Source organism: Episyrphus balteatus, chromosome 4 (assembly GCF_945859705.1).
Source record: "Episyrphus balteatus chromosome 4, idEpiBalt1.1, whole genome shotgun sequence".
Classification (NCBI taxonomy): Eukaryota; Metazoa; Arthropoda; class Insecta; order Diptera; family Syrphidae; genus Episyrphus; species Episyrphus balteatus.
In genome coordinates this window covers 60,840,247-60,862,104 of record NC_079137.1, presented here as the reverse complement: position 1 = coordinate 60,862,104, position 21,858 = coordinate 60,840,247, and the positions used below count along the sequence as shown (strand labels likewise).

Sequence of the window (21,858 nt, the reverse complement as noted above, 5' to 3'; positions counted from 1 at the left end):
AAAAAGTAGAAACTATAAAAATAAAAACAATTACTAGTTATAAAAAAGGTACTTGTTGGTTTTGTTTTCCTTATACAATTTCTTTTTTTAAAGTGTTTGAATAGCAATATAGAATTTTATTCAAATAATCTACTTCCGGACTCTAAATTATAAAAGATACTGTAATAAAATGCGTTTGTTTGAATCAATTTTGCAAAATATTTCACCGCAGGTAAGTTAATACAAACAAAGAAAATAATTTGTCAACAAAATATTGAAATGAAACAATAAAGCCGCCATTTTATGAAGAAATTAGCTTACCTAATTGTTTCTTTGAATTTTCAGAAAATCGCCCGCAATGTTGTCACAACATTTACCAATCCACATGATAGCAATATTACTTCAATCACTGCCAAGAATATTCTCCATTCCATGATGGATGCCATTGGCTTTAATTATTATGTTACAATGAATGAAATTCAAACAAATTATTTTGAATGGCCCGAACAAGAATCAATGTCTTATCGATTTAAATATGATAAGAGTATTTTTGATCGTTATCTAGATTTTCTTAAAGATTTTATCAAAGAAATGAATCAAAGTGATTTATTGAATGAAATTATCACAATTATTGATATATTTTTAAACTTTTTCAATGCCATTGATGAACAATTGGGTGATAGATTCTTTGAACCATTCTCTTTGATAAGTAAATGAGAATAGCAACAAAATATTTTGCGTTAATCTAATTTTGTTTTGTCTTAACAGGTTTTTCCCTTCTTCAAGCAATGCATAGAATAAGGAAACGTCTTAACGAACCGATTCTGGTATTGGATACAATTTGTCATAAATTGTTTCAAAACTCTGAAAAGGGACTTGGGTAGGGAATATTATATTGAATAATGAATATATTGTCTTGAGTTAAACTAACAACAAAAACATCCTAAACATATCCCATGTTAGTTTTTGAATTATAGTCCATTCCCCCAAAATTCGAATTACCCTTTAAATTAAACCAAATACTCGACTTAAAAAAGCCAGCCGTATTCAATTTTAAGCCCTCTCTTTATGAACTAGATTCAGTATTTGGTTACGGCCGATTTCTTCACAGAATCCTAGCGCTAATACCGGTCCTAGTCCTAAAGTTAGTATTCAATTCAATTTAAAACCGAGTACTAGTTAGGACTCGGTACTAGCTAGCTCCTCAAAATCAGGCAGGACCTGGTTATTATACCAATCGTTAGTACTCAAATCGGTGATTTCTTCACAAAAGTACTAAGCCCTAGTACTGTCAAATTGGTACCGAGTATTAGTTAGGACTCGGTATTTGTTAGGACCTCAAAATCAGTAGTCTAACTGTTAGGACTCGAATAAAAGCAAAAAGATTTTATTTTTTTTAAAGACAAATTTGCCAGATTTATTAAATTCTTTGGTGTTGTTTCGTTTGACAAGTTTTTTTTTTGTGATTGTGAACAATTTTTAAAAAATTACCAGAAACACCTGATGTGACAAATGCAATGCAAGAACGGGAAGAATAGACAAAAGAACACTTCTTGATGAAGAAGTACCAAAAAAGTATATCGACTTTGTTCGATCTTTCTAAAAGTGAAAACCAAATCAAGAAAGATGGTCTTTACAAGGACGTTCTGCATTTGCATTTCTCAAGGCCCGACAATGGTAGAAGCCAATTTAATGAGTAAAGTTACACTCATGCCTGATAATGCCCTAGATCTTCCAATCAATTTCTTACGTGCAGAAAACATTGCAATAGCAATTCACTTTTTTAATTCTGTAGGTATTAAGAACAATTGTTGGCGCAATAGATTTTTTATTTTTTATAAAAAAAAAAAACATATCCTAAAAAAGTATAAATGGAGCCACATGTAAAAAACATTCGTTCAAAGTCGGATCTTTCAAATCCAACAATTCTTGAATCCAAAGATATGGTATCACAAAATAATATCTGTTTTATCTACAAATAGTTTTGGAGGCCATGTTTAAACTCGGCTACAAGTCGTGATAAGAGACATAAACACACCAAAAAAAGAAATGCGCTTTAAAAATTGTTATTTTTATTGAAATTATTATGTAGTATAGATACATATAATTTATTTATTATTTCGCACCTCCGGTGGTACAACGACGTAAGTGCAAAAATGTTGATTCTTCAGAAAACTCGATTAAACATTTTGAAAACGTTTGAAAACAATGTAACGGTCCAAAGACATTTCTGCCCCCTGGATACAAATAGAACATTTTCAATTGGGTCTTTGTTTCATCGGAAGGAAATACCTTTTCTTGAAACTATGGCATACTTAACTCAGAAAATTCAAAATTTGCACTTACGTCGTTGTTCCACCGGGGGTGCGATTTATTGTTATAATTTTTGACACAATATGATTACTCTTCCTGTAGGTTCATCAGTTGCTAGCCCAGATTTTATTAAAGAAATTCCTCATCATTGTTGGTGAACTGGTTATTAGCTTTGGCAATATTTAATAAATAAAATCATTCCATTTTTGATTGTGACACTTCTTGATAGAACTTTAATTTTTTTTTTTTTCTTGTTGGGGATTCTTAAGATTTATGATATTTTTTTTAAATACATATTTCTTCATTGGTGATTTTGTTTTTTTTTAACGTTTTTTTTTTTTGTTTTATACGAATTTATTTCTTAGAACCGCGTTGTGCATGAATTTAGATCAGGTACAATAAATGTGAAGAAATGCTCAGGTACTAACTTTTCCTCAGGACCGAGTACTAGTGCTAGGACCTGGTCCCGCTAGATCGATTACTATAGTATATATAGCCTATAGGCTGACTTAGGACTCATGTGAAGAAATTGAACGTTAGTAATAGAAATTTGTATATCAATTTTTCTAAAGTTTTAACTTAAAACGTTCAGTTGCTGAAAATACTTACTTATTTATTTCCTCGGTCCCTTGCTAACTGTGTGCACATTTACTTGATTGAGGTTGTTCTCCATTATTTTTCGCCATTTAAGGTATTTTCAGGCCTTCCGTTGTCTATCTATGGTTGTATAGTGTATACGGAGACTTGTTGGGCTTGTGTGTCGGATTATATAAATGCCATTTTACTTATTTTACTTAGATGGACCAGTATATAATGCGGCACTGCAATCTATGTGGACTTCGGCCTTTAGTAACAAGCCTATTCGGTCAGCTCTATCTGCCTCCACTGTCGCATTACCAATTTGATTCTGATTCCTTTCCACTCCAAAATCTGTGTTAGTACAACCGTCTTTCTGCTTTGTTGCATTAATGAACACCAACTCTACAGAAAGTTTGCATGCCTGCTTAACCCTCTGTAGGCACACCTCTTTTTTGCGAATTTGGTTTATACTTTTTCATGGCGCTAGAACTTTTTTCGATCTCACTATTTTATGGAGAATCATATATGAAATTGATGTAGAATTTTTCGAGGAATTCGAATACTGTATACAATTCCAAAAAAATGTATTTCACCCTTTTAAAGACACTTTTCTGTGACCACTTTTCATTTTTGTCCAGCCAAATTCGCACCCGTGTGCCGACAGAGGGTTAAGTATAATTTTCAGTAGTAACTGAATATAAATCAAAAGTGACCACGGAATGAGTTTTAGGACGGGTTGAGCAAAAAAATATTTCCTTTTCAGTTCTCGAAAATATTGTTTTTAAAAACACAAAAACCGCTTAACATTAGGGTGGCGCAATATGACCAAGTATAACGAATGTAAATTGTGACAATCGTTCGTTTATTCAGAGATGTTAATGTTAATTTAAATAGCGAAAATTCACTATTTCGGGTATTCGTCCAGTATACGTCTACTGTATCGATGACAAAATATTTTTAATTAGGGTGTTGTAATTTTTTTTCTTGCGTTTTTTTAATTTGTTTTTGATAATTTGGTTAAAATAATATTCACGTTAATTGTTTTTTATTTCACATGCAAATTTTTTTGAGCCAACCTTGTATGAAACATTTCAATTTAAGCGCATTATCTCAAAAGTCAAAATTTCAAAATTTTCGTTATTGGTTTTAGTTGTCAAAATCAGGGGCGGACTGGCCCACCGGGCAACCGGGCTTTTTCCCGGTAGGCCCTCGGGCAAGAAGAAAATTTTTAAAAGCACTTGAAATTCTATTTTGTAAAACAAAACTTTCTCATAAAATACTCGGTTGATAGTCAATATAAACATATTGTGGCCTCCTTTAAATCTTTCGAGGTCCACAGAATTATTTTTGTGGCCCTTTTATTAAATGTAGGCCCCCTACAGATCTTTGAAGGCCCACCGAATTTTGTTTGTGGCCCTTTAGTCAATGTAGGCCCTCTTTCGATCTTTCAAGGTTCACAGAATTATGCTTGTTGCCCTTTTAGTAAATGTAGGCCCATTATAAATCTTTGAAGGCCCACCGAATTTTATTTGTGTCCCTTTAGTCAATGTAGGCCTCCTTTCGATCTTTCAAGGTTGACAGAATTATTCTTGTGGCCATTTTAGTAAATGTAGGCCCCCTATAGATCTTTGAAGGCCCACCGAATTTTGTTTTTGGCCCTCCTTTCGATCTTTCATGGTTCACAGAATTATGCTTGTGGCCGTTTTAGTAAATGTAGGCCCCCTATAGATCTTTGAAGGCCCACCGAATTTTGTTTGTGGCCCCTTAGTCAATGTAGGCCCTCTTTCGATCTTTCAAGGTTCACAGAATTATGCTTGTGGCCGTTTTAGTAAATGTAGGCCCCTTATAGATCTTTGAAGGACCACCGAATTTTTTTTGTTGCCCTTTCATTAAATGTAGGCCCCCTATAGATCTTTGAAGGCCCACCGAATTTTGTTTGTGGCCCTTTAGTCAATGTAGGCCCTCTTTCGATCTTTCAAGGTTCACAGAATTATGCTTGTGGCCCTTTTAGTAAAAGTAGGCCCATTATAGATCTTTGAAGGCCCACCGAATTTTGTTTGTGGCCCTTTAGTCAATGTAGGCCTCCTTTCGATGTTTCAAGGTTCACAGAATTATGCTTGTGGCCGTTTTAGTAAATGTAGGCCCCCTATAGATCTTTGAAGGCCCACCGAATTTTGTTTGTGGCCCTTTAGTCAATGTAGGCCCTCTTTCGATCTTTCAAGGTTCACAGAATTATGCTTGTGGCCCTTTTAGTAAATGTAGGCCCATTATAAATCTTTGAAGGCCCACCGAATTTTGTTTGTGTCCCTTTAGTCAATGTAGGCCTCCTTTCGATCTTTCAAGGTTCACAGAATTATTCTTGTGGCCATTTTAGTAAATGTAGGCCCCCTATAGATCTTTGAAGGCCCACCGAATTTTGTTTGTGGCGCTTTAGTCAATGTAGGCCCTCTTTCGATGTGAATACATTGTATTTGGAAATGAAGTATGAAAATAATAAAATATGTTATACATTTAATAGGCCGTTAACAAATGGATTTTCTTATCACATGTATGGAAAACAATCCCGACCTTGCCAAACACCCAAGTCCAAGCCAAGGCTAAATCCAAATTGCTTTGGAACATTTTCGCAGACACTCTCAATGCAAGTGCACCTCCGGAAAAATACATCGATGGCTTGAAAAGCGCGTACGTTCTTTTAAACACAAGTATAATTATATTAGGTATTTTCTTATTTATGTCCACTTGTGAAAAATCTACAAATACACTCTGAAAACACATTTTTAGCAAAGTTTAGAAATTTAATTTACTTTTTTTTCGTTTGTTTACTGAGCCAATTTTGACAGTCACAAATAGGAGTGAAGTTAGTTGCGCTTGAAAAAGGATTTTTTTTTCCTGTTTCATCTGGTACAATTTCTTTTATGCGTTATCGTTTTATATAGTCGCTCTTTGTCGCGACTATCGTTTGTCGTGGCTATCGTTGTTTTGCCGTTCGTTTCGTATTATGTAATAGGCCCCCTGAACAAAATTAGGGAAAATTAAAATTTGATACTTTTAAGGAATTCTATAAGTCGTCAAAATAAATAAAATCTGTTTTTGTAATTAATTAAACACCGTTTTAAATGATCTTTTACGCAAAACAAAGTACCTATGCTATTTGATATCTTCCATGAAAAGGAACTTTCAGAAAAAAATTCGAAAATCGTTAAAGCCGTTTTATAAAAAATAATTTTTTATATATAAAATTTTTCTAACATTTTCAAAAAATATAGTTGGTATGCCATTTATAAGAAATAATAAAACGAAATTTCCATAAAATATATCAACCCGTTTTCAAAAAATCGATTTTTCAAAAGACAGGTAGGTACGGTTAGTTTTGGCCCTAAATAAAATTTCAATTTGTCCTCCAGGGAATCACCCAAAACTATTAACTACCAAGTTTGAAAAAAATCGCTCTATTAGTTAAGGCTATAACTTGCGGTACTTACAGACGGACAGACAGACCAGAATAGCGGGACCCACTTTTTTAGCATGCTCTATCATCTTAATGTCATGTCTGATTGTTATCTCAAGTCCGATTATTTTTTCGAATTTTTAACTTGCCCTATAGTACCAATATCGCAAGTAAAAATGTCAATTTGTCCCCACCTTTCGAGACAAACCGGAACCAGTTATAATATTGAATTTAATATAGCCACGGAATTCGTTAGAACATCATTTTTTAGATAATTTTATTGTGAATAAGACTGTTAAAATGAGTAAAAATGGAGCTATTAAATATAAATGGTACCAATCTCTTTTCCAAGATGGCGGCTGCTTTGGACATCCTACCATCCCAAAAAATTGACTTTTATGATAAGGACATTCACGAAAATACATTCCACGAAAAAAATTTAGTCCTGCGAAAAATGCGATTTGATTTACTAATTTGCCTGGGCTATAATATCATTCTAGAACGTTGTGTTGAGATTAAATAATAATAATAACATTCTACATTAGTCAAACAAATTAAGATAAAGATTTTTTCGATTTGTATTTGTATTTTTGGAAGAGGTGGACATTTATGAAAAGTGACATTCGATATATTGATATATAAAGACCTTATATTAGATATATAAAGAATACATACTTTCTTTTGACTTAACTGAAAGTAACACCCACTTAACGTTTTAAAATGAATGTTATATAACTTAGCCCTGTACATTTTTTTAATTTTTAATCACTCAAATAAATTGATCCGCCTGTTCACAGATTATAGATCAATAAACGTGAAAAAAACTTTATATCAAGAAACAGTTTCTGCTTATCAACTTTTCTTTTTAAAAATTTTAAAAGTGAATTATGTATTTGTGGCCCTTTTCCTTAAAGTCCCGGGAGGCCCTTTGACACCCAGTCCGCCCCTGGTCAAAATCCTTCCAATTTAAGCAATTTTATTGTAAAGTTGATTGGAAAGTTACACAAGAAAAATCTCCCTTAATGCATTTAGTCGTCTACCTAAATTAAAGTTCAGAAAATAACGTTCAATAAATATTTAGTCTTTAATTATCTGCAAGCCCATTAAAATTTAAATTTTTCGAAAATTGAAAAAAGAAACATTGTTTGCACCACTCTATTTAACCTTGATGAACGTTGATGACATAATGACATGTTTGAACGGCAGGTAGGTACTGCAGTTGGACAAAGTTAGTATGATCAAACTTTATGAACACGTTTAAAGCAGGCTTAAGTTCGGCAGACGTTTTAATTTTAAAACGTTCACTGTGGTGTATGCGGAACAATTTTTTTTTAAGCTATACTTCTTTTGCGGTGTATGGAAATTTAATATTTGTAGATAAATGTCAAGCGGATTAGCAAGTAGGACTATCTAATGCTCATAATAATTGTAAAACGTTTTTTTTTTTACGGTGTGAATCTACTAAGTTAATTCCTGTGAGTTAGAAGTATTACTTCAACGCGTGTTATTCTTTGTTTTTTGTCGACGAATCTCTGAAAATAATCATATGAGAAGCTATCATTTTGGAGCTGTGGATGAATTGGTGTTCAGTTTGACTCAGATGATGCTACATTTCCAATTAAATTACTCCATAATCTTAATGAATCTTATTTTATACACAGATATCCTGATTCTCATCAGACAATATTCAAAGGAATATGTGTACTTTTAGGAAGAGACTACAACTATTTCTCATTCTTTGACAAAAACATATTCAATTTTTATTGCAAATGTATGGAATACGAAGTAAGATTTTTCAAATTGCTTAAAATTTTTTAACTAATTTCGTATATTTTCTTGTATATTTTCAAAAGTATTCTACAACAAGTGGAGCACTCTTTATTTACATGCACAATGCTTTGGAAAAATCCACTTCGGAAAGGACAAACCTTGTGAATTTTTTAACTGATGAAAAGCTGATAAAAGCTTATTGTGTTTTTGCTCAACAAAATGGAAAAAATCAAGTATTTGCTTTGTTGAAATTTCTTAATTCACTGTTGGAGTATGAAAAGATGCATTTATTGAAATCTTAAAAATATTTAATGTTTTTTTTTATTTTATTTTTTAGTCATCTACCTGTTTTAGAATGTTTTTCACGAGAACAAGTTCACATAATTTTTAGCAACGCATTGCGTGACTCTAAAAAAAATCGTGACCAAGCTGTGAAATTCTATCTAACTTATATGCGTAAAAGTTTTACAAATAAATTCATACTCAGGGATATTATAGATTTTTTAGTTATAAAAGCTGTAAGTTTTTAAAAGTTATATTTATTTTTATTTAATATAATTGAGTTTTATTTTCTTTAAAGAATGGAACAGACATTTTGGATTGTTTTATTTATACGCTATGGGATGAATTTCCTTATATAACTGAATTGGATCCATATTTGAAAATTTTACAAAAAGTTGACTGGGATGTTAAAATATTAAGTGTTGCTGCACAAGTTGCTATAAGGGTATATCAAAAATTGTACCAAGAGTATGATAGTAATGGTAAGAAGTTGTTTTAGTTCTAGTTTTTTTTAACAACAAAATGATAAAATAAAATAAATTACTAAAAATTAAAAATGCCTTATATCAAAATTGGAAAAATTTAATGTTGTCAAAAACTACTCCTACGATCTTGATAAAAAATCAGATGCATGTTTTGAACAAGGTGGATCTTATAATGAAAAATCTTAGTTTTTCGAAATAAAATCCAATAAAATGGTTTTTGATTTTCTTCCAAACAACTTGTTTTATTACAACAATTTGTTTTGTACAAAATATTTTGAGTAACAAAAATATAAATCGAAAGCAATTTTTTTTTTTGATTTTTATTAGTACAGTTGAAACTCGATTATCCAGAATTCGATTAACCGGGACGCTCTATTATCCGTGATGAAAATATTTGAAATTCTTTCTCGACAATAAACAAAATTTATTTATTTAAAATCTATTATCCGTAATAAACTCTACTATCCGTAATATGAGAACAGGAAAGAAGAAAATTTAACTAAAAAATACAAAATCAGCACTCAAAAATAAAGAAAATATTTTAAATTTTTTTTGTAGAGAGTCTTATTTTCTTATTTTTTTTTTTTTTTGAAAGTAGAATTATTCTGGAACAACATATCAGGATTTACTGCTAGTTGACCGCATTCACATTAATTCAATCGAAGAAAAGCAACGGGAAAAATCCCCTGTCACACAATAGGTGTGTTTTTTTATTACCACCGGGCTTAGCTGGACAAAAAAACGCCTCGGGGCTTAGCCGGAAATCTTGGCAGCACTGCTTATTGTATGTTCCGAAATCAGCAGACACAAAGAAAATTTAGAGTTTTCATATTTATCGCTTTCGGGTTTTCTTGTATGTTTTACAAAGAGATACAAAAATGTATGCTAGCAAAACTAGTTAAATAAATTTTGTAAGCCAATTCTAAACAATTTATGAAAAAATTAGTTTAGTACCACAGATTTAAAACATTTCAAAAAGTTAACACAGAATTATAATTGGAGGAAGCAGTCGGAAGCTTATGTGAAATCCTACGTTTTTGTTGTTGTTTTCTTTGAATTTTTGATAAGTTTTCATCCGTCGAGTGCGGTTGGAAGCGCTGTTCCCCTCCGTTGAATCGGACGCTTCAGTCAATTATAGTTCTACCTTTAAGCCCAGGGATATCATCGGGCTTAACAACTAAGCCCAAGGTGCTAAGGTGTTGCTGCATTTAACATGTAAATTGCTTAGCCCTGACTGCGCTTTTTTGTCCAGATAAGCCCGGTGGTAATAAAAAAAAACCTAAACATGCAACAATTTTTTAATTTTCCTTAAACTTCATAACACTCGTAATTAATCTCGTCATATTGTAATTTATGTTCAAACAAAAAATATGAATTGTTACGTTTATGGAATAATTTTTTAAATGTTTTCTTTTTTTATTTTAATAAAAACTTAAAAACTTATAAATTTTTTCTTGGAAAAAAAGTTCTATTATCCGGGATTTTCGATTATCCGTAATGCTCGGTCCCGACCATCCCGGTTAATCGAGTTTCAACTGTATTTCAATTTATTTCTTCAAAAGTATTCATATTTTTCAAATGGAATTAAATTTTTGTAAAATCTCATTTTTAAGTTTTGATACAAAATGGCATACCAACTTTTTTTTTTAATTCAAAAAAATTATTTATTACTTAAATTAAACACCATTTCGAATGATTTACCAAGAAGCGAAGTATCCCATTTTATTTCTTGTACAAGAAGGAATTTTTCTAAAGATTATTTTGAAAACCGTTTTTTTTTTTTTTTTTTTAATAAAATACACGACTTGTTCTTATAGTTCAATGTATCTTTATATTATATACATATATGTATTTACATTATGACATAGTATTTTTAATAACTATTGATAAAAAAAAAATTTGGTTAAGTTATCAGAACAAAAATAATAAAAAATAAGGTAAAAAAATTAAAGTTTTCTAATTTCTTATCAATTTTTTTTAAGGTGTATTATATTTCACACTTTAAAATGATAAGAACTATTTGTGAGTAAATTTTTAATCAAATTGTCTTATACATTGATGAAATAAACGATTGGTATTTCATTTTTATTAAAATATCTATTAATTAACATTTAAAAACAACAATTCAAAAATATTACATAATCAAAATTGATTTTTCAAAAAAAAAAAAAAAACAAAATAAATGAATAAAAAAAATAAATTAATTAAAAAAAATCTTAAAATGTGCTCTTTGAAAATGGTTCTTATTTTTCAATTAACATTTACTAAAACGCTTTTGAATAAAAATTTGCGTTGAGATAGATTGAATCGTTAATGAGTATCCAAAAATGAGGAAACGTTTCTTTGCCTTGTTCTGTTAGTACCGATTTGTCACATTACACACAAAAAATCCAATTAAAATCGTTTGGTTTAAGAAAAGCCAGTTTTCATAAAATTACATTTTTGCTACAACGAATTCAATTCGTATCGGCAATTTTTTACTAATCCCAAAACGAGACGATCCAATCATAAAATCGGTCGCAAACGAAAATTTGTATGAAATTTTCCATTACAAACGGATTCTGTGATAGTTTTTTTTTCGGAATTTATAGCAAATTTTTGGAATGCAATAACTTAAAAAAAATTTAAACTTAAGGCCCGCTTTCGTGTGCTTAAAAAAAAAACACCTAGGTACCTAAATATAAAATTTTCAATTTCAGATGATTATCCCTTGCGTTTAAGTAAGTTTCTTCTAAAGATACCATCTCTCATGATGTTACTAAAAGGCAAATGGCAGATAAGAGGAATACTTTTAAATATCTATTCGATAATAGATTTCGAAAAGGCTAATTTTACCATAAAAGATTTTCCAATTGTAAGTTATAACAAAAAATTAAAAAAAAAAAAAAATAATTCCATTTAAAACTTTTGTGGAGAATAGGCTGCCGACAGATATATCAAATACGCTCAACGATATCTTAAAAAAGATGGTGAAGATTATTCAATTGTTCAAAATACCGTTCACATTATGCTACAATTGATGGATCATTTAAATATGCAAGATGAAATTGAAGATTTTGCTAAAAGTGTTTATTTAAAATATAATCAACTTGTATCTCAGCTTGATGAAGTAAGAAATAAGCTTACAAATTTAGAAATTCTAATTTTTTTTTTTTCAAACATAATCACTTAGCTCACAGAAAGCCAAATTATGAGCCTTCAAAATACCCTAATCATGCTTTCTAACTTGGCTGATACACCTTTAGCATTAGAAGAAGAAAATTTACTGGATCTTTTATCAAGTTTGAAAACTCACCTAATTGAATCGAATAAATTTCAAGAACTCTCTGATACATTCAATTGTTTTTTAGGTAAGAAATCCTATTAAATATGTAATTATTTTTTTACTTAAAACTCCTTTAAATTTAGGAACACTTGCAATAACGACTTATTCCGGATGTATTAATGACATCTCCATGTTATGTTCCCAAATAACTCCTGAAGATACCAGTACTGCATCGACAATTTTAATGAATCATGTTAATCCATTTTTAAAATATTTACTTGACTATCTTGAAAATTCAAATTTATCAAATGCAAGAATATTTTATAATGAAGCTGTAAGTTGGAATTTAATTCATACTACAATTCTCAATTTTGTACCAATTTTAGGCAATTCGAGCTCTATGTGATCTTTATATTGTCTTCAACTTTAAATTGGAACGACAGGTCTATTATATTTTAGTGAATTGCGTCAATTTTCATGTCTTTGAAGCTCCAATGGAGTCAAGTGATCGACTACGTCAGTTAGAATTACGAAAGAATATCCTCAAAAGTTTTAATTTGATGCATAAATCTGTTGAAATACCAGTTGCCATTACTTGGAAGATTATTCTACATTTCGGAATGGTATTTGATTTCTAACGTTTTTTTTTATCAAGTTTTGAATTTAAAAACTTTTATTTTAAAGACACAACATTTTGAAAAGGAACTTACCGAACTTATGGATATTCTTTTCGAATATAATTCAGCGAGATTTAAGAAGCCTTCATTATTTGCCTACATTGTTCCTGTTGCCATTTTTAATTTGTTCCAAAGTCATGTACCAATTCCGAAATTTCAGGTAAGTGTTTATGTATCAAACTGAATGAGTTGATACCTATGTATTGAAGTTTTGAAGTATGAAAACTTAACGAAAGTAATTATTTTTTAATATATATAGAAAGCACTAAGAGCTCATAAGAGTTATGTGGAAGAAAAACAATTTTCTGATGGATCTAATCGAATAATGAAAGTTCATATTATTTTAACGATGGTGGATATGATTGAAAAGACAATTAAAACTGGAGAAATAAATAAACAAACAAATCGAATGCATTTGCTTTCGAATTTGAGTGTTCTTTTGACGGATGTTTATCAAACTGAATCTGATCTGATGTAAGTAGAGGAGATATTTTTTTTTTTTCAACTATAAAGTTTTACACTGGTTTTATCTTGTTTTTGCAGTTTAAGTCAAACTAGAAGATTGGAAACACATTCATTGACACCTGCAGAACTAAGGACACTGTCATCATTCCAAGATCAACTGACTTAATTTTGTTTATAACTTTCTAGTTTTTTTTTTTGATAAGTATTTATGAAATTTTATAAACATTGGATTCGTTTAAAATAAATTAACGAATTTTCTTTTGGTGTTAAAATATTACTTAAATAGTTTATTACTGTATAAAGAAAGTTTATTTTGCTCAAAAATATCTGAAATTTGAATAATCAATAAAGGTACTTACTTATTCACGTATCAACCTTAAATTTTTGTATTGTACTAATATTAAACACGAGCAAATAGATACAGGTGGCGTATACGTAATTCGTTTCTATTATTAGTTTCATTAGAACAAAATTCCACACGAAAAATAAAATGGGAACTTCACTTATTGAGCGGCTCAATTTTAGCCTTAAGTCTAGTAGGCTGCTGATGTGAAAGTGAACTTAATTCCATCTAGACGCTAAAGTTTAGTTTTTTTTTAGTGAGAAATTGCAAATATTAAGGCCCTTATTGTCGATCGAATCGATAAATATCTGTTCTGGTATTGTGAATCTCTTCGACAAAAATATTTGCTATTGTGAACTATGAACTTGATTTGAATCGATATCAAAATTGTAAGCGAAAAAGATCGAACGATAAAACGAAAAAATTATTTCCGATGATCGATTTTCGACAAAAGTCGTCTATCGATAGAGATTCACAATACCAAAAGTCTATCGATAGATAACAGATACTCACAATAAGGGCCTTATAAACCCAATAAATTAATTATTAATTTGGTGCTAAGCTTTTCAAGTTATGTGAAGCAAACTATGTATTTGCACATACAAAACCGTTTTTTCGTTTACGAAATACAGAATCTCACATCTATTTTCATTTGAATTTGTTTGGAGAACATAAAACTAATTTAGCTAAAAATGTTAATTTCATTACATGACAACTCGCAACAACTTAATATTTTGAGCGAACAAAAATATTAAAGGTGAAGACTTCAAGTTATCCAACCCGAAATATATTTTACTATTTATATTCGGCCCTAGCAAGATATGTATCTGTCGGAGCCGAAATTTATCGAAATTTTCACCTTTCGGAAGGACACTTCGAAGCTTGATTCGTAGGAAATCGGAAAATTTTCCGTTCCGACGCGACGGTTACTTTTTTCACGTTTAACTCACAATATTACGACTTAGTTTTAATCTTTATCCTTTGGTAAAAGGATATCAAAATTTGTAATAAGTTTCAATCCTCGCTCAGCCCTATCATTTTAGACCAGTAATGCCTGCTTAATTTGTATAAATTTCTTGATCTGTAAAAAGTGTGAGATATTTTGAATAGCCGACAAAATTTAGAGGTGCCCTTACGATTCTATTTACGTCATAGACTTGTAACAGTTTTTTGTTTAAAATTGTATGCACTTTTTGCTTTTAATTTTTTCTCTCAAACCAAAATAGCTAATTTTGTCTTTTTTTCTTGATCATATAAAGATGACATTCGAAATTTTGATTTAAAAAAAAAATATTATATTTTTAAGTTTTTGAGGGAATGTTCAAAATTGAAAATTAAACGGTGAATTATTGATTTTCACTCTCCGCTAACGAGTAACTCGTTCATAGAGGAAGCTCATAAATTAAAAATCCAAAACACAACTTTGTTTTTTTTTTTTTTATTTATTTTTATTTTTATACGTACAAGAATTTATTTACGCCTTTTTTTGTTTTATTTTAAGCAAATGAGTTTTTTTTTTATTATCATTTTGTTCGGGGGTCTGTTTTCATACTTAATAATTAATCTTAAAATTGTTTTTTTTTTACTGTTTTTTGTTTCTTTATATTTTTTTGTTTTTACCATTTTTTGTGTTGTTGTCGATTAAATCAAATCAAAGAAGATTAAGTCATTAAAAAATATGATTTAAAAAAAAAAAACGAAAATAAACAAAAAAAAAAGTGCAATGCTTAAGAAATATTCACGTTTATATAAAATGAGTATATTATATGCGCAGAGTATATAAATTAAATATTTCTTAAAAATTGTTTTTCATTTTTTTTTTGTTTTTGCAGTGTTTTTGTAAGATTTTTTTTCTTGTTCTTAACATTTTTTTTATTTATTTATAATAATTTTCTTGTTTGTTGTTTTTTTTTTTTTTGTTAATTTTTATTTTTACTATATTTTCTCTTTTTTTTCCTTTCCTCTTTCCTTTTCATTTTATTTTCTTTTATTTTAAATTTAATATCAATACACAATACGTAATTTTATTATTTAATTACTATATTTTTTTGTTTTATTTTTAAATTAATACTATTATTTATATTTTATTTATATATAATTTTTATTTATATATAAAAAAGTAAATAATTGAAAAAAATATTTTGTATATAAGAAAAAAAAAACCTAAAACAAAAAAAAAAGTTTTGTCTCAAAAAAAAAAAGAGAAACGAAACGTTGTGTATATAATATTTATATATAGCATTCGCACTTTTATTTAAACTAAACACAAATTATTTAACCTTTTAACAAATATATTTCACCTTTTAGCAAATATATTTCACCTTTTAGCAAATATAATTAAACTAAAAGCAATTATAATTAAACTAAAGCAAACTATTTAAACTTTTAGCAATTCTGTTTAACCAAAACACAAACTTATTTCACCTTCTAAATTCTTATCCCTTCTTCAAAGCACGATATCAAAAGCCTTTTCTAAAAAAGGTTAAATCATTTTGCGTTTAGGTTAAATAGATTTGCGAAAAGTTTAAATAGTTTGCTTTAGTTTAATTATAATTGCTTTTAGTTTAATTATATTTGCTAAAAGGTGAAATATATTTGCTAAAAGGTGAAATATATTTGTGAAAGGTGAAACTAATTTGTGTTTAGTTTAAATAAAAGTGCGAATGCTATATAAAAAAATGTGTGTGTTTGTGTATAGATGAAAACAAGTTATGATGTGAAGGAAAATATGCATTAAATGGAATTTATATATATAAAAAAAGTGTTGCCAACGTTGTTCTTTTATCCTCTCCTTGTTCATTCTACTACATAGTTATCAATATTTCCAGTAAATATATGACAATTTGGAGTAAATATCCAGACAAAAGGACAAAATGTTTGGCTTTCACCAGCGCGCAATAGTAAGTGTGAGGAGGTGTGGATATTGTATGGTATTTGATTGAGAGTGTGTTAAACATAATGATATCGCTAAACAAAGGCAGATTTCTTGTTTTTCTTTGTCCTTATAAGCACCACTAGCATATTTTTTTCTTTAAATTTTTTTTTATACTTTTTTATTTTTAAAAATGCATAAAACGTGTCTCTGTATATTTTTTAAACATTTATTAAAAAAAAAAAAAACATTAAATGCCAACGAAGATATTTTGTTTACAAGCACATAATATATTTTTTGTTTTGTTTTTTTTTTGTTGTTGCTGCTATGTATATATAAATTTGTTGAATATATATTCATATAATATATATTTATTTATATAATATAAGTATAAAACACACTGAGCTAAAAGTGTAAAAATTTATAATAATAATTATATCCTGGTCATTTTTGTTGGTTTTCAAAATGAATGCATTTTTTTCGGATTGATTTTTTTTTTTTGTTTTGTTGAAATGAGAGTGATGATGACTTAATGTTCCCAGACACAAAAAATGCTGACGAATTTTAGTTTTTTTTTTATTTAAAAATTACTTGTTTTTTATTTTTAATTTATCGCTTTTTTTGATTGTTTAATTTTTAATTTTGTTGTTTACTCTTTTCCGTTTTGTTGTTGTAATTCTATTTTCGTTTGTATCTATTTTTCAGTTTTTTAGAAAAAAAAGTATATCAGCTAAAATTACACACACTTACTTTTGTTTTTTTTTTTATATTTTTTTTTATTTATTTTATTTTCACATTTAATATAATTTGTTTTTACAAAAATGTTTGACAGTAATTTTACATTTTATTTTATTTTTGTTGTATTTTTTGTATTTATATAAAGAAAAAAAGTAAAACGACCTTACATAGTATTAATATATAAAGATACTTAAATTTATATATATTTACTTGTCTCAATTTACATTTAATGATATTAAACGAAACGTTGTTGTTGTTTTTGATGTTAGTTGTTATATTTTTCTTAGCAAGTTATTTTGTTTGAATTTGATTTAGATTTTCTTTTATTTAATTTATATTTAAGCTGTGATATATTTAGAGAACACAAGACACAAAATAAGGCAAATAATATTACGTTTTTTTTTTTTGTATAATTAACAATCTTAAAAGAAATTTGTTTTAAAATTACGAAAATTAAAAAAAAAAAAAACAATCTTGTCATGTCCGTTCTTCTATTAATTAAAAAAAAATTAATAATTATTTAAATTTAGTGGTATAAAAGAAAATTATACCACTAAACTTATAATAAACTACATTCTTCTTCTTGTTTAAATCTTAATATTTGCACACAAATTCGTTTCGCCCTATTTAAAAAAAAAAAATTAAAATAAAGATTTAAACACAATATAAACATTAAAAAGTATTAATAATTATTAATAAGAAAGTTAAAAAAACAAAAACACATCATATTTTGTTTTTTTTTTTTTGTAATCCTTTTTTCATCATTTTTTAAAGATTATTATTTTCTCATTCCTATCTCTCATTCAATATATAAATATATATTTTAATAATAATAATTATATATAAAAATCGAAAAGAAAAATCAAAAAAATATTCTATAAATCAATCGTCAAGTATTTTGTATTTTTTTTTTTTTTTTTGTTTTGGATATTTAACTAACTTGCTTAATATAAAAAATTTTGTATGTTTTTTTTTTGTTTTTGTTCTAATACATGGTTGTTGATTTTTTTAAATTTTTTACTTTTATATATATAAATATAAAAAATGTCCCTTAAATTTGTTTTTGATGTTGTTTGTGTTTTTTTTCTTTTTTTTAATCATCAATGTTTTTTTTTGTTTTTCTTCTATATAATTTTTTTTGTTTTGAATGATTAGTGTTTATATCTATATTTATGTTTTTTTGTTTTTATTTACTTCTATAAATATTTATATAAAAAAGAAGGGTGAGTTATGTTTCTCTCTGAATGTTTATATATGCGGGGGGATGGTTGGATGTAGAGTTTGTTTATTTAGCCTCCTCCTTTTCCTTGTTTTCTTCCGCCTTCTCTTTTTCGTCAGACTAAAATTTTATTAAAAAAAAGTTTGATTTAAATTAAAGTTGTTTTTAAAATACTGTATGTTAAATGAGTTTTTTTTTTAATTCTTCATACAATCTGTGGCTTCTACAAAATTAACATTTCTTGTGATACACTATTTTTTTTAAATGAAAAACAAGTCCTACGATTTTGAAACAGGGACTTTTGATTAATATTTTTTTAACTTTAAATTTTAAGTAGTTAAAAAATTATTATCTTCATTACAAAATGTCTATGGATAAAATATTCAGCCCTATTCTGCTATTCGATTCACGTGAAATTCTAAAATAAGAAGCGTTTAAAGGGGCTTAAAATTAAATTTAGACAATTTTTTTTTCTCTATCGAAAGTTAGAAGTATTTCAGAGCCAATTTGACATGGTTAAGAGAGGGAATCCTTCGATTCACGTGAATCGAATAGCAGAATAGGGCTGGTTATTAAAAAAAAAGGATCTTAAGATTTTGATTCCCTTTTTCAAAAAAACCTCTTTCATACAAAATCGAATATGTATATCTAATGCTAGATATTGGGCTTTCAGAACGGAGTTAACAATTTTTTTTTAATTTTCAATGAAATGGATTAAAATAATTAGTTAACAAAAATTTTAACATTAAAACAAGAACCTGTGGACCCGGACGTTAAATTTATTCAAAACCGATGGCGATACCATTTTACAGTCATTTGATCTAAATAGCGATTCTGTTGGATAAAATATCAGAAAACGTATTTTAATCATTGCAGCAAAACATTTATTTTTTACGAACATTTTGATGTAGGTATTTAAATCAAGTTCGGTGTCAAAATGGAATATTGTCAAAGTCTTGACGTCGAGGATTATGGTGAAAAGACGGATATACATAATATCATCAACTTACTTTTTGGTCTTAAAGAGAATTAAAAGCATAGAAATTATATCTCATTGCTTAATCTAATGTCGAAGAAAACTATGAAATTGTAAACTTTGAGGTGATAAAATCATGTCAAAATTGAGTTTTTGAGTTCAAATCTGTTTTCAAGTGACTAAATTCGACTTTGGAATATGGGGGAGAGAAAACTTAGTTAATTGGTTCAAATTAAATAAAGTAAAGTATTTGGGTAGTTTTAGGTTAAAATTATGTTATTTTGTGACAGATTTCATAAACATTAAAAAGGCTTTTAAATGACGTTTTTCGTATGGAACAAACGTCATTTTAGGACGTCTGATAAATATTTAAAAAGGCTTTATGAAATCGGCCATTAGTACCTTAAATGTAATCTTTTGGATGAGTGAAATTTTTAAAATTAAATTAACTTGGTTCAAGTGAAGAGTACAAAACCACAAGTTTAATTAAAATTTTTCTTACCGCAGAACAGTATGTATGAGGACATGAGATATCGAATCGAAGATCAATTTTATGGATTAAAAACTTTGCACAAGTTTTCGAAAAATCGAATCCGCCGAGTTTCCAATGAAATACATTTTTATGAATATTTAATTTAAAATGCTGGCTAAAGCTCACTCTCGATATCCGAAAATTCTCGTTATGATAAGAGACAAAATTGACTACTTGTACTAAAAATGGCTCCAATTATTGAAATGGGTAAAAAAAATTCAGGCATCATGTAATTTAAAAAATTTTGCGTTCGGGAATCTAAGCCGAAATTTAAAATATTCAATGGGTTATAAATAAAAACAACTTTGCCAAAAATCACAATCACAAAATTTAAAAAAGGGTAAGATTTTTAAGGTTACTATACTATCACTACACTACTCCCTAAAATATGATTTCCAACGTAAGTAATTCAAAACTGCAAGTATTTACAGCATTGGCATCTTTAAATTCAAAGAATTCTAGAAAAACAGTCGAATTCTATTTTCTCCCGTTTTTGAATTTTAGCCGCTTCGAAAACCGCATTCAAACAAATTTTGCAAATTTATAGATGTTTCGAAAACCGACAAATTTTTGACTTTTTCAATCCGGGTAGAAATTTGCTACCGGAAAACAATATTCTCCAACAAAAAAGTCGAAAGGAAATCAGAACAACCGTTTTCAATTCGTACGGATTTAATTTTCGTTTTCAATTTTGAAAGAATATTAGAACAGTCGTGTTAGTCCACTTTCTCATAGGGCATTGATATTAACAAGGTTCTTAATATACGGTTGAAAATAATTCCATTTTATTTTAAGTCAACTTACCTTGTCCTTTTCTAATTCCTTCTCGATTTTCTCTGTTTCATTATCTTGTTCTGTTGACTTTTCTTGTTCACCTTCCTTGCCTTCCTTGGCTTCAGGTCTGAAAGTTAAAAATAAAAAAAAAAAAACAATATTTAAACAAAATTCATCAATGAAATTAAAAAAAAAAACTTACTCTGGCTTTGGCAGATGTGCATTCAAGTCCAATTTGGTGCAAATCTCATCCCAATCGGGGAAGCATCGCTCCTTCATCCTAGACACATGTCCAACCAAATTCGGGCACTTTTCGGTCATAAAATCTCTCAATGGATAGGCAATTTCCTTCGATAGATAATGCAATTGTGAAAGGACGGCAAATGCAACAACATCCAATGTAGTAATTTCATCACCAAAGAAAAATGGTTTATACGCCAACATATCGCTCAACACTTTCAGATCGTTCTTGCCAAATTCCTCAATTTCCTCAGCACTGTGGACACCGATGCCATGGGCCTTCAATTTTTTGGAACCCTGGAACCACTGGATGTGAGAAGAGGCAAAGCCACACCATAATGGGGGGAAGAATATATTTTTTGAAAATGTTTAAAAAACTAAATATAAGAAACCATAAACGTAAAGATTGAGTGACTAAGAGAATCCGTAACCGTAACATTTTTTTTTTTGGTAAAAACAAATATGTTTTTTCTGTTTAAAAACCGCGAGAACCCGACAAATATCCGTTTATGTTGTTCTTGTTTTTTGATATTATTTGCAAATTCATTGATTTTTGAAGAAAAAAAAAATACAAATTAAGGATTTTGAATTTTTGTGTGTTTATTGTTGTATGTAGCAGGAATAAAGACAAAGCATTTGTGTAAAGTTTAAGAGACGATTGTAATTCAGCAGCAGCAGCAGCATGATAGAGATACCTAAACACCTCGACCTACAAAGCAAATTGTAAATTCCTATTTCCTATTTCTATAACCAACTACAGAATTCAACATTGAGGTTTTTAGAATTCAATTCTGTGCGAATGGAATGTTCTTCCAACATTTCGTTCAAGAGGAGGATGCATTTTTTTTTTGTTGTAATCTCTATAAAATGAGGACAAGCATTCACAGGAATTTTAACT

General features: G+C 28.7%; 2 protein-coding genes across 3 annotated transcripts in view; one reads left to right on the top strand and one right to left on the bottom strand.

The window, feature by feature from the left end:
* Positions 1 to 101: 101 nt before the first annotated feature.
* Positions 102 to 13,954, top strand: LOC129919029 (uncharacterized). The gene is made up of 15 exons (XM_055999832.1): positions 102 to 211; positions 325 to 688; positions 748 to 859; positions 7,984 to 8,107; positions 8,176 to 8,363; positions 8,430 to 8,610; positions 8,673 to 8,856; positions 11,559 to 11,713; positions 11,780 to 11,968; positions 12,032 to 12,209; positions 12,268 to 12,458; positions 12,511 to 12,747; positions 12,809 to 12,961; positions 13,061 to 13,275; positions 13,345 to 13,954. The coding sequence occupies exons 1-15, from the start codon at positions 170 to 172 to the stop codon at positions 13,430 to 13,432; spliced, it is 2,601 nt and encodes an 866-aa protein (XP_055855807.1). The 5' UTR covers positions 102 to 169; the 3' UTR covers positions 13,433 to 13,954.
* A 3,371-nt stretch (positions 13,955 to 17,325) lies between these two features.
* LOC129920219 (failed axon connections) overlaps positions 17,326 to 21,858 on the bottom strand; it is a 107,105-nt gene continuing 102,572 nt past the window's right edge. Inside the window, exons 3-6 of one of the 2 annotated variants that reach the window (XM_056001470.1) lie at positions 20,923 to 21,266; positions 20,751 to 20,847; positions 18,414 to 18,558; positions 17,326 to 17,842 (exon numbers count right to left, since the gene is read on the bottom strand). In XM_056001470.1, the coding sequence (XP_055857445.1) occupies positions 18,505 to 18,558; positions 20,751 to 20,847; positions 20,923 to 21,266 (495 nt within the window). In that variant the 3' untranslated portion in view covers positions 17,326 to 17,842; positions 18,414 to 18,504. Of the gene's footprint in view, positions 17,843 to 18,413; positions 18,559 to 20,750; positions 20,848 to 20,922; positions 21,267 to 21,858 lie in introns of those variants that run through there. The other variant, XM_056001471.1, reaches the window with a different exon arrangement.

Bases quoted from the DNA above. Each gene is read 5' to 3' on its own strand.
- LOC129919029 (XM_055999832.1), top strand. From the start codon at position 170: ATGCGTTTGTTTGAATCAATTTTGCAAAATATTTCACCGCAG. The intron at 212-324 runs GTAAGTTAATAC...TTGAATTTTCAG, and splicing joins TGCAAAATATTTCACCGCAG to AAAATCGCCCGCAATGTTGT. The intron at 12,210-12,267 runs GTAAGAAATCCT...CTTTAAATTTAG, and splicing joins TACATTCAATTGTTTTTTAG to GAACACTTGCAATAACGACT.